Source organism: Magnolia sinica, chromosome 3 (assembly GCF_029962835.1).
Source record: "Magnolia sinica isolate HGM2019 chromosome 3, MsV1, whole genome shotgun sequence".
NCBI lineage: Eukaryota > Viridiplantae > Streptophyta > Magnoliopsida > Magnoliales > Magnoliaceae > Magnolia > Magnolia sinica.
Genome location: NC_080575.1, coordinates 37,740,215 through 37,752,212, shown reverse-complemented (window position 1 = coordinate 37,752,212; position 11,998 = coordinate 37,740,215). Strand labels below are relative to the sequence as shown.

Below are 11,998 nucleotides of genomic sequence, written 5' to 3'. Positions count from 1 at the left end.
GTGATTCTCTAAAAGGATCGGTACACACGGGTACACTGCCCTAGGCTTTTGTCCCTAAAAGGTTATACCGGTGCTCTGCCGAGGGTTATACCCTGAAAGGATCAACACCGGTGCTCTGTCGTGGGTCATCCCTTAAAAGGATTAGCACACATAAGTGCTTTGCCCACTCCAAATCTTAGTATTTAGGAAAGCTATATTTCATTTCATATTCATGAATGACAAATTATTAATTATGAATTTAAATTCAATGTTTGCCTTATTTTGATTAATATGTCGAAGTTAAATTTGGTAATATTTGTGAAGCTTTCAACTCGGGATTGATGTGATCCTATTGAGTTGTCAACTCATTATGTTTTAACCATTTCAAGTTACGAATATTTTGAAGATGTAGGATACTACTATTAATAGTGGAGCATTGAATGTGGTTGGATGCACGTGACATAACATTGTACATAGGATCAATTTTATTTTATTTTAGAATAATGAATGTAGTAAATCTTTGACTTGATTTTCTTACTTCAAGTTAAATTATGTGAAATGCATATTTATTTGTCATACTTTATTTATTTATTTATTATTATTTTTTTTTTCATAGGCCACGGGTCTGGAATTCGAGTCCTGGATACCCTATTCGAGTACCCGAATTTTGGAGCGTGACAAATATGGTATCTATAGGCCTCCGCACGCGTGAATTGAAAATTCGTAAAACAATGTATTATTACACGGTCTACGCAACAGGTTCCACAACTGATATGTGCAATCTCCCTCCAAAACAACATCCTAGCACTTGTGTTGTGCAGTCGCGTAACACATCTCTATTATGCAGTCACACAACAAGATATGTAAATATAATTTTTTGTATTTTTGTGCTCCAACAGCCCTCTCATCTAACTCTTCCCGCTCTCCATCTCACATTGACACTGGATGCTTTTTTACACCAAGGACTGCATGTTGTAGCCCTTCTTGAATTAGAAGGCATCTTATCTTCATCTTTAATAGAATAACACTCACAATAGGAAACTAATCCTACAAGTACACTGATATATATAGCATAACACTTAAAATAGGAAACTAATCATGCAATTATGCAAATTTATACACATCATCGATCTAATGTTGGAACATGCTCAAAAGTGTCCAAAAAGTTTGCAAGTATTTTCTGAATTATGTTGATCAATCAAGAGTTTGATTGATCGAGACTATCCAAAACTGTTCAGAGACCAATCCATGTAATTCGGTACTCACTCGATCCATCGACTATATTCCATGTCCAGATTGAAGACATCAGACAACAGATGATGGCCCACTGTTCATCATTTGATTCACAGACAGCGTTGTTTAACATGGTATCAAAGATTATAGCTCAAGTTCTTGTGGGACCCAAGTGGACCGACCTACAATCAAGTGGAGCTTTGCTAATGGAATGGTTTACCACGGATTACACATTAATCCATAAATAACCACTTCAGATTATCATATCTACCTGATCAACTACATTAAAAATAGACGGTCCGCACCATTTTATTTTCTTTTTTCTTACCATCCATTTTGCACATACCCTTTATCCAATGGTTCTGATCATTAGATCATGGTACTTGTGGGCTATGTGCATTGTATCCTGTGGTCGGTGTTCCTAATGGCCCACCTACCCAAGTTATCAACCCAGATGATTAGGATCCATTCATCCAAGGTGAACTGGGGTGTGGCCAATCCACAAAGGGGCCATCAGATGAAAAGTGAGGATCATGTTCTCAAAGTGGTGATCCCCATAAGGTACAAAAACACCGAGAGACTAACCCGTTCTTCGTGGTTAGGGGTGGCAATGTGCTAGGCTAAGGGCAGCTCAGTAAGGAAAAAGATTCAGATAATCAATGAAATGACCCAATTGAAGAGTTTTAGTTTTGGGTCTCCTCGATCTCTGGTTTGGATCATTGAAACATGATCATGATCCAACATGAACCACATGTATGGTGGATGGGATGTTATGAACGCATTTCAGTAAAACAAGGCAACGCGAGACTTTAGAAATCTAGTCCTCTATCAGAGCAGCTTCAAAAGGAATGTGAAATTCATAAATCCTGGCCTCAAAGTAAAAGAAAAAAACGGAGACAACTCGACCGAACTGAACGTAAATCATTGGGACTCCCTATGGCATTTGCCTTTTTCAATGAAATAGGGGTATTAACCGAATGTAAATCAATGGGCCTCCCTACGGCATGCCTTTTTCAATGGAATAGGTGGATCCGAAAACGCACCATTAACAATCTGGTCGAACACCCATTTGTTAGCTGCTTGAGTATAATGAACTCCATCCCAAATGATCCGAGTCGACGGATTTTGACAAGATTTAACCAAAACTTCAGTTCCATTAACAACAATCTTTCCTCCACAGCCCACTTGCTGGTTGTAATTATACGCGCCTCCATACCCGCAACAAGCTCTAAGAGGGTGTTCAAATCCTGCAACAAAAATCAGGATTTTAATATTTCATCAAGGTTGAGAACAATAAATAAATGGTAAAATGTAGAAAATAAAATGAATAAGAGAAATATTCAATTAAATATCAAATATAAATATTGCATTAATTTTTTTTAAAAAAAATAACAATAATATGATCAAAGAGTGGTCTACACACCCATTCTCTATGGGGTCCTCTCTATGGGGTCCACCATATAGTATATGTAAATTCGAACAAAGTACCATTAATAATATTCATAAATGATAAAACCATATAAGTAAGCAATGAAGAGACTAAAGGGGGATTGTTGGAAAGGACTTACCATACTTCCTGGCTCGGTGGATGAGGGAGTATTTCGCTGAATATATGTCAACATAGGTGAATGCAGCCAATGGAAGGTCCTTTCTTAGCTGATCAACGGTTTCCTTCAATTTGCGATTGAATTGCTGCGCCACATCATTGAAAGGAGTGGCACAACCAACGGGGTCCACTTGAGCGGCCTTAATGAGGAGTCTATCCAAAACGTAGGGAAGGCAGCCAAAAGGACCTGTGTTGTGGATCCAAAACGACCTTCCTCCTTGCCGGTATATATTCTGCGTCACCACATTACCTCTCATGTATCAATACTCAGGTCATGAATAACATCAGCTGGGACCGATCAGTCAGCTAGAGAGAGAGTAAGCAGAGCAATGATTTTGTGGTCCTAACCTCCCTTGCAAGTGGTGGGCCATGGACCTCACCATATGATCACCTTCGTCATTTTTATTGAGGCTAAGAAAAGCTCAATATTTAGTTACAGATCGATCAAGACTCCGAGAAACTCACCAAATTCAGAAAGATATTCAATGAAACTCAAATAATAGTAGTAGTAATAATAATAATAAGCCTCTATGAAAGTCGGGAAAAACATTATGAAACTCGAGAAAACTCATGGTGGCAATATTTAATAAACATTAAGGGGCTGTTTGGATCTTAATTTTTTTAAGAAATTCTACTTATGCCATAAGTAGCTTATCCTAGTTTCTACTTATTAATAAGAAAAAGTATGTGCCGTTAACACATACTTATCAGCTTCTCCGCTCTTTTGTCTCTCCTGATGCCTCTTTCAACCACTTATGAAAAGTACAACAAATAAATAAATAAATAAATAAATAAAATCTGAAATGATTAAGTAATTTTAAGTAAAAAAGGTTACTTATAACTAATCATCAACCAAACTTATTTATCTGAAATAAGTCACTTATCTACTGCTGTAAGTAGAAAAAGTAACTTATTTGGTGGTATCCAAACGAGCCCTAAATATTTACCAAGAAATCTTAGAAGTCATTAAAAAATAATAATAATAAAATAAAATAAAAACAAAACAAAACAAAAAGGTTGATGTGTGTGTGTGTGTGTGTGTGTGTGTGTGTGTGTGTGATCCAATCCATCATTAGCAAATTGCAAAAATGTTCCCAAGATGAAGAATTAAGTTGCTCCAAAAGTCAGGTGGGCCACTGTTTTTGGAACAAATTTACTATTGAAATACTTCATTGAAGTTTTCTAACACAGCCATTTGTTAATAAAACCAGCTAGTCAACGAGGAATCAACACAGGAATTCACCGAAAAACACAGGAATTCCTAATCATTACTTCCCAATTATCTATCGAGGAATAGATTCCAAAGGATTTTATTCTAAATATATGTTTGATTTGTAAGTATAGATTTTAAATTCATCTCACACCTTGGGTTTTGTGTATGAGAATTGTAGAAAGAAAAAAGTGTCATAACTCGGTTAGGTATCCAAGATTTCCTTCACAAGTTAAAGAAAAAAAAAAAAAAAAAAAAAAAAACCATTGATGATTACACTCATTTCTATTTCCATGAATTCCAACTTATCCAATTGGCCTTTTAGGCCAGAACATCTCCATAGTTGTACCCACCTAATCAACGGCATAGATATTGCACCTTTGACACACTGCACATGTGGCAGTGTGGCAGTGTGTAGAGATATGGCTCGTACAAGCGTGTGGGCTAAGCAAAACTCCACATCTCTAGTCGAGTCACGTATTGATAAACGGTTTATGTTAGGGAATGCCATACACTTTAGGTAAGATTATTTGCCAGTTTAGATAGTGTTCCGGATCAGCACCATAACAAATATCACCAAGATTTTGAAAGTATCACAAGAATTTCAGTCTTTTACTAGTTTTGCATGATTTATCCATTGAAATAAGTATGAAATTATTACACCCAGATGCATAGCTCGAGTGGTAGACTGAGTGAAAGATACCTCGTTTCAACACCGAGGTCTTGGATTTGACAGTGGGTGTACTAACAAGCTAACAAAAAAATAAAAAAGAGTATGAAATTATTTAGAAAATTTTACCATATAATTCTTTAGAAAGTTAGATTTTACCAAATAATGCCCAACTAAACTGAAATTACCTTGAAATGCCTCCACCAAAGAAAATTAACTTGCAATGCTTATTGAGGAGAGAAATTACATAAACACTCTCATTTACTTTTTTGTTCTTTAAAAAACGGTTAACTGAGAATCGTGGGGCCCACATGATATATATATTTGACATCTAACTTGTTCAACAGATGCATTATACTTATGATTAATAGAAGAACCAAAACTCTGACAGATCAAATGATAAGATGGGCCAAACCACAAAAACTAACACACCACTCAAAAACATATAAATTCATTTGTAGCCTCTCGGGTGATTGATCCGCTAGATTTTGGGTGCTGTGAACATCATCGTTAGTTTTTAGATAGATTGTATGGTAAACACGTACTATATCTTTTAAAGGAAAAAAAATAATAATAATAAACACAAACATTTTGATACTTTCACCCCCTTGAAAAGCCTCCTTTCAAAATTTCATTTCATATGGGCATGTTTGGTAATATGAATATTTCTGAGAAAAATCCCAATTATGTAAAATTTTAAATTACTCACTACATGCATATAATATTCAAAATTTAAAACTTAGAGCTTCTCAAAGCTCATAGGTATGTACAAGTTTATCTGATGCACACATCACCACATATGCCAACGTGGCAGATAGGTTAAACATCTAAGCAGCCCTCAGCATGTGAATGATACTGCCAAAAGATAATGGTGGTGCATTTGATATCAGAAATAAACGGATGCCTCAGTAAATTAACTTTCGCCAACTGTGCATTTGTTCAGTTAATTTTTCACAATGATACATTTTTTGAGCTAATTGTGGCCCACCAGAATAGTGGACCAACCTTATTCTTGGCATAGGAAACCTACATAGTGGTACTCTTCTAATGGATGGCTTAGATATTTCACCGTTGTGTCACATTGGTTGCATTAGCTGACCGTATATACATGCATGAGGGTCTAACAAAGCTCATGAACTTATTTAAAAATTTCCTTTCTATTTAATTACCTGAACTACTATTGTAAACTTGTTGAGAATATCAGGTATAGATGCTATAACTTCATCTGTGGTCAAGCCAGAAAAATAGCCTGAAGTCAGGTCATTCTGTCCTATATCAAATGTATACAAGGCTCCAGAGAAATAATCCTCCTTTGGTAACAATTCCTTGAAGACTCCTCCTGCATATGGAATCCAAGCACCCCAAAAACAATATCAGTCATTATCTTCATCTTTCACAATCCCAAATGCTATTAAACTAGTATTAGTACTTACCCCGTTTGTACGCGGTTTGCGATCTTGTTATGAACTGATCAAATTGCCATGACTGCACATCTAAGGAAAAAGGACTGAACCCTGATTGGGATAAGGTTGTGTTCTGTTTTCTAACCGTTGATCCGGCCGTGGCAAAGTTAGCTCCGTGGGTGAAATTGGTTCCGACGGAGTCGAGGTACGCATCGAGATAAGGCAATCCAATGCCCTTAGCTGAGAATTCGAAAATCACCCAAACATACATTCATTCACATGGAATTCATATGAAAACAATCTCTAATTTTAAAGCTAGAAATAAGTACCGTGATGGATATAATGTTAACGTTGAGAGAGGGTTAGTGTGTATATACATTTGTGGTCCTGTAGACCACCATAAAATCATTTCTTCGAAAAAAAATTAGAGGAGAAATGGGACATCTTTCATCCTTTTTATTTAATTCATAGAGATGAATAGAATATAACAAGAAAGAGATATTGAAATTAAAAAACAAATACGGAATGAATCCTGCTATGATCCGCAAGATCATAAATGTATTATATAGACTAGAAGAGTATCCATTCACGGGTCCTTACACTTGCTCGGGTGGTAGACTCTTAGGAGTTACAACTCCTGGTCAAAGGGTTCGAGTACCCATATGTGGTGAAATTCCAATAGCGTGAGTGTGTGGGGTTGTATGTGCGTGAGGTTTTTTTTTTTTTTAAAAAAAAAAAAAAAAAAAAGAGTATGCATACACATAGCACCAGGCCCACCCAAGTTGATGATCGTTTCTGGTACAGGTGTGGCGCACCTAAAGTAGACCACCCTAAGTTTTAGCGCCAGATGATAAAAACTGTGGGACCCACTATATACACGGCTTCGATGTGATAGACGCGCCTTGGGGTCACCTGTACCACATGTGGAGGTGCACGTGATTTGGGTGCATATAGGACAGAAGACGTAATATTTAGAAAGGACGGATGAGCTGAACCATCCATAAATTCCGAGTCTCTGTTAGAGATGCATGTGACTGGAGAATACAAAACGTGGCAGATATTTGTCTTGAGTTCTGAGACAATTAGAACCGTTGATCCGTGAGCCATCATGGGAGAGGGATATTGAAAAAACCAAATTGCATTAATTGACCGCTCTTACTCATAAAGTAGAGGCTAACTAGTTAAGTAAAAGGAAAAGGAAAAGGATAAACGGTCCACCAGATCAACAGTTGTGATTGACACAGGCATATGACTCGCTTGCGCCAGTCCGGATGTATTTGGGGCCCACCGTGATGTATTTCTATTATATCCCTGCTGTCCATCCGTTTGGTCAAATCATTTTAGGTATGAGCCCAAAAAATATAGCAGATCTAAATCTCAGGTGGACCACACCACATGAAACAGTGGTAATTGATCATCAAAAATTTCTTGACTGCCACAAGTTTTGGATCAGGCTGATATTTGTGTGGTCCTTTCATCCACGTCTTTGTGACCTTACCAAGAGGTTGGATGGGAAATAAACATTACGGGGCGTTCAATCACCACTGCTTCCTCTGTTGTAGTCCAACTGAGATTTGGATCTGCAGCATTTTATGGGCTCATGCCCTAAAATTATTTGGGGAAAGGATGAACGGCCCGGATATAAGAAACATACGTCAAGGTGGACCCCATAGTCAGGGACCCATCGACCTCGGTGGATCCGGGGATACACCGAAGCCTGAAGCCGTATCCGCCCGGAACGCGCTTGAGGGATGGATACCATTTATCGAGTCGGCTCACGAGAGAACATGTCCTGGCCCAAAAATCAAGGGAGACCACTCATCAGGTTGGCCGCACGAGTAAGGCGGGGTATGATCAGTGGCCCAGCTCGACTTTGGGTCGGTGCATTAACAGTGAAGTACCCAGATCAAATCTCGCACGAGTGTGTCATTCGGGCACATCTACTACAAATTGTATCCTTAATCTACAATATTTCGTGTGCTTCGTGGGGTAGATTTGGACAGTCCAATGGATGCATCTGAACCTTTCATCTGGTCCAACATGCATTTCATTAGTACGAGGAAAAACCCACCGACCGAAATAGAGTACGGCGAGTGACCGTTTGAATGACGGGCCTATTCCATGGGATACACCTTGAATTGAAAAGAACCATACGTATTGTAACAATAATGGCAGAAAAAATCGTCATGCAAAGCAAGGAATGATGTCACCAAAGACATTGGCAGCATGGGATGGACTGTCGGTGCGCCTGACCACTTTCCTTTCAAGTACTGTGAGGCAGCCAAGTTGAATATGTGAATCCACTCCGTACATCTAGTGATTACCCTTATTTAAAGAGTACATACAAAATATCAGCCCTAAAATAACTAGGGTGCGCCACACCAATGGTGTAGTGTGGCTCACCCGAGTTTTAGATCAGACTGATTTTTGCATCTTCACTTCATCCTTACGATATAACTGATTAATGGGTCTTATCAAGATACACACCCTGATGACCCCACACAAACCAACAGTTGGCATCCCATTCTCATAGTTCCGCGTGGTGTGGCCCACCTTAGCGGGTGGATCTAGCTGAATTTTTGCCCCATGATCTGGATCAAGGATAGAAACTGATGGAAGGACGGATTAGATTTCAAATATAAAGCATGGCCACGTGTGTTTTAGGTGCTGTGTAAGATAGGTGTTGGAAAAGATTCCGGTCCATTTTCACGGGCTCACCAAACTTCATGACAGGATCACATGATAGGATTCGAACAGGTCAAAAAATCGGATTGCGTACTGAGCTGCTCAGTGCACTATTATCGTACATAGTAAACTCAGTTGGGCCCACCTTGAATGTATGTAGTCTATTCACACCGTCCATCCGTTTTTCCATCTAACTTAAGGGGTTGAGCCCAGAATTGAAGCATATCCAACCATCAAGTGGACCATGCCACAGGAAACAGTGGGGATAATGATTTCCACTGTTGAAACCTTGTTAGGCCCCACAGTGTTGTTTATTAGTCATCAAATCTATTCATAATATCATAAAGACATGGAAGAAAGGAAAAAACAAATATAATCTTGATCCAAAACTTCTGTAGCCTCCAAGAAATTTTCAATGGGTAAACGTTCAATTCAACTGTTTCCCGTGGTGTGGTCCATTTGAACATTCTACATGCTTCATTTTGGGCTCAAGCCCTAAAAGGATCTGGTAAAACCGATGGAAGGAACGGATAAAATACATAAATCATGATGGACCTCACAAAGTTTACCTCACTACGCAATCCGTTTCCAACATTTTCTATTTGAAAGCCGATTGCGTCCTGCCCCGGTCCCCTCGGACTCGGTCCAGGGGACATGTGGGTCCCACTGTTAAGTATGGGTTTGTCCATGCCGTCCATCCATTCAATATCATTTTAGAGTATGAGATTAAAAATAGACAGACCTTGGCTCAAGTGGACCATACTTCACGAAACAGCAATGATCATGACACACACTATTGAAACCTTTTTAGGGCCCGCCTTTATGTTTAATTGCGATCCAACCGGCTCATAGGGTCACATAAACCTCAATAAACAGAAAACACAAACATAAGCTTTATCAAAACTTATGAAGCTCTTAATTTTTTAATAGTGGCCATTCAATCCCCACTGTATGGTCCACTTATGGACGAGGTGGTTAAGAACCATACATCACAGTGGGCCACACAGTGCCCCTGCGTACACCGAATCCGTCCAATCAGCACAGGACGCAATCCATTTCCTATCTATTTACATGTACCACCAAATGATCTACCTTTTATTATATTTCCAAACCAAGATGATATTTTATCGTCAGGCAAAAAGACATTTATATTATGAAATAATATAATGCAATAATAATCACAAAACTGACATGTGACCGATGACGTCATCCGTGCAAGCGATGGAATATAGTTTTAAAAAGTCGTAAAATTGAGGTCTCGTTTACAAAGCAACATGCTAATACAGTTCATCTTAAATTAGGCTTAAAAATTCTGTTTATGTCTTGTATTTTTTATGGTCCACTCATTCCAGTGACTAATTGCATAAAGCTTCCTAAAGTTTACAGTGTAACTTGTTGGTCATCAATGAAAATAAATAAGATATAAGATCTCGTGCATCTTGTGCAAAAGAAAACTCACCGATGAAGTCGACGATGAGTCGTCCATCAGAATATCTTCCGGCAGGTGCGCCAAAGTAGGACTCCCCATTCGGAGGAGGGGCCTGCCCGAAAGCCGCGGACAGTCCACCGGTGTCGGAATTCGAGTCGCCAAAATTGAAGAGGGCTGGAAAATGACATTCGGTCAAGCCCAGGACAGGCCTCAGTGTGAATAGCACTGACAGTAAAATAAAGAATGTTGAAGAAACCCTTGGTTGAGTATCCATGGGAGAGTAAAGGGGAGGAATTTGAAAGAGCAGGTATGAGAAACGGTGGATGAAGGGAATAGTACACAAAGGGTAGAAGAGTTTGATTTTATATAGAAAGCAGTGAATGTCGGTCATTAAGTTCACCTATACAACTAGGTATATAAATAATATTTTTTTATATAATTTTGTGTGGGCCCCTTTGTGATGTAGAGTTCACATCCACTCCATCTATAAGGTGGGCCCCTTCAAGTTCACCCTATTTCCTAAAACTCAAGTTCCAGGTTGATTGCTCCCACAGTGAGCAGTTGGGAGGTGGATTCCACCATCAAAACTTTCCAGATTCAGTGTGGGTCCACCGTGTTTTCTATATGCCATCCAATCCATTCATAAGATACGGTCTATAAGGATGAATGGACACCCAAGATATCAGGCTATTTCAAAAAGTGAAGCCGGCCAAACCAACTACTTTATAGGTTTTAGGTATGATTTTACATTGTGTGGCTCAAATGTGTTTTGGATTGCGAGGAGAACGTGATGGACCGAGTAGATTTCAGTAGTAGACCACGGTGGGTCCCACAATGTTGTAAAAGAAACGCATACAGTTGCTAGAGAGTAGTGAAAGTTGTGGTACCTCCAGTTGCAGATTAATTTGAACTGCCTAGCGTGTGTTTCGTAAGTAATCTCTTAAAATCCACGGCAACGTTACAATACAAACCGTCATATCTGTTATGGGTAAAAATGATATAGCTAAGCACGGGAGGCTCGAACATCTCCGCAAGACACGAAGTCAGTTACCACATATCATGACCAATGAACTTCTCAGTGGCCAAGGAAGAGAGGTAGGTCACCTCCTACATATAAAGGCGACTCGGCAAGTCAGCTAGTCAGCAAGTCCTTCATTTGCCCAATGATATGGGGAGGCCTAAAGCTTATCCGAGTATCCAGGTCGGCCAAGTTGGCATACTACCCCCAGGTCAGGTTGGTCAAGACCACCTTGGCCTCAACAGGTCGGCCTTGGCCTTGGCCATCTGCCTCGAATTTCTTAAAGTTTGACCACTTGATCTTATTTTCACCAAAGATTACACGAAACGGTTGAGAGACATCCGCTAAACACACGCCTATAATTCAAGAAACGTCTCTATGCACATAATCAACTCTTGCCTTATAAATAGAGGGCCTATTTATGATGAAAGGTACGTAAAATCTCTTACCCAAAACCCCTTAATACTACTAGACCCAGATTCCTAGCCTGACTTTGGCATTAGAGGGTCCGCTACTCTAGCTAAGGTCTTCTTTGTCTTCTTCCTGTATAGGAACTTGAAGGTCAAAAAAGGGTGGACCAGAATTTTGCATCAACATTTTGGCGTCGTCTGTTGAAACGACATCAAAGTCATTCCCACTTTACTAGAAAACAACAATGGAGAAAGTTTTAGCTTCCATTGCTGTAGCCATCCCAGCTCTTCTTAAATCATTAACCGAGCAAGATGCCCAGCCCTACCAGCAGCGGGCAGACTTTACTCCTGCAGG

At 39.3% G+C, this 11,998-nt stretch overlaps 1 protein-coding gene across 1 annotated transcript; it reads right to left on the bottom strand.

Moving 5' to 3' along the window:
- Positions 1-2,020: 2,020 nt before the first annotated feature.
- On the bottom strand, positions 2,021-10,566 carry LOC131239819 (GDSL esterase/lipase At3g26430-like). Its single transcript, XM_058237697.1, has 5 exons — positions 10,246-10,566; positions 6,132-6,341; positions 5,868-6,037; positions 2,781-3,051; positions 2,021-2,459 (listed from the first exon to the last, which is right to left on the bottom strand). The coding sequence occupies exons 1-5, from the start codon at positions 10,487-10,489 to the stop codon at positions 2,197-2,199; spliced, it is 1,158 nt and encodes a 385-aa protein (XP_058093680.1). The 5' UTR covers positions 10,490-10,566; the 3' UTR covers positions 2,021-2,196.
- Positions 10,567-11,998: the final 1,432 nt, after the last annotated feature.

Coding starts and splice junctions, on each gene's coding strand:
- LOC131239819 (XM_058237697.1), bottom strand. CDS start 10,489: ATGGATACTCAACCAAGGGTTTCTTCAACATTCTTTATTTTACTGTCA. Junction 6,342..10,245: donor ACTCATCGTCGACTTCATCG/GTGAGTTTTCTT, acceptor TCGAATTCTCAG/CTAAGGGCATTGGATTGCCT. Junction 2,460..2,780: donor CCACCGAGCCAGGAAGTATG/GTAAGTCCTTTC, acceptor TTTTTGTTGCAG/GATTTGAACACCCTCTTAGA.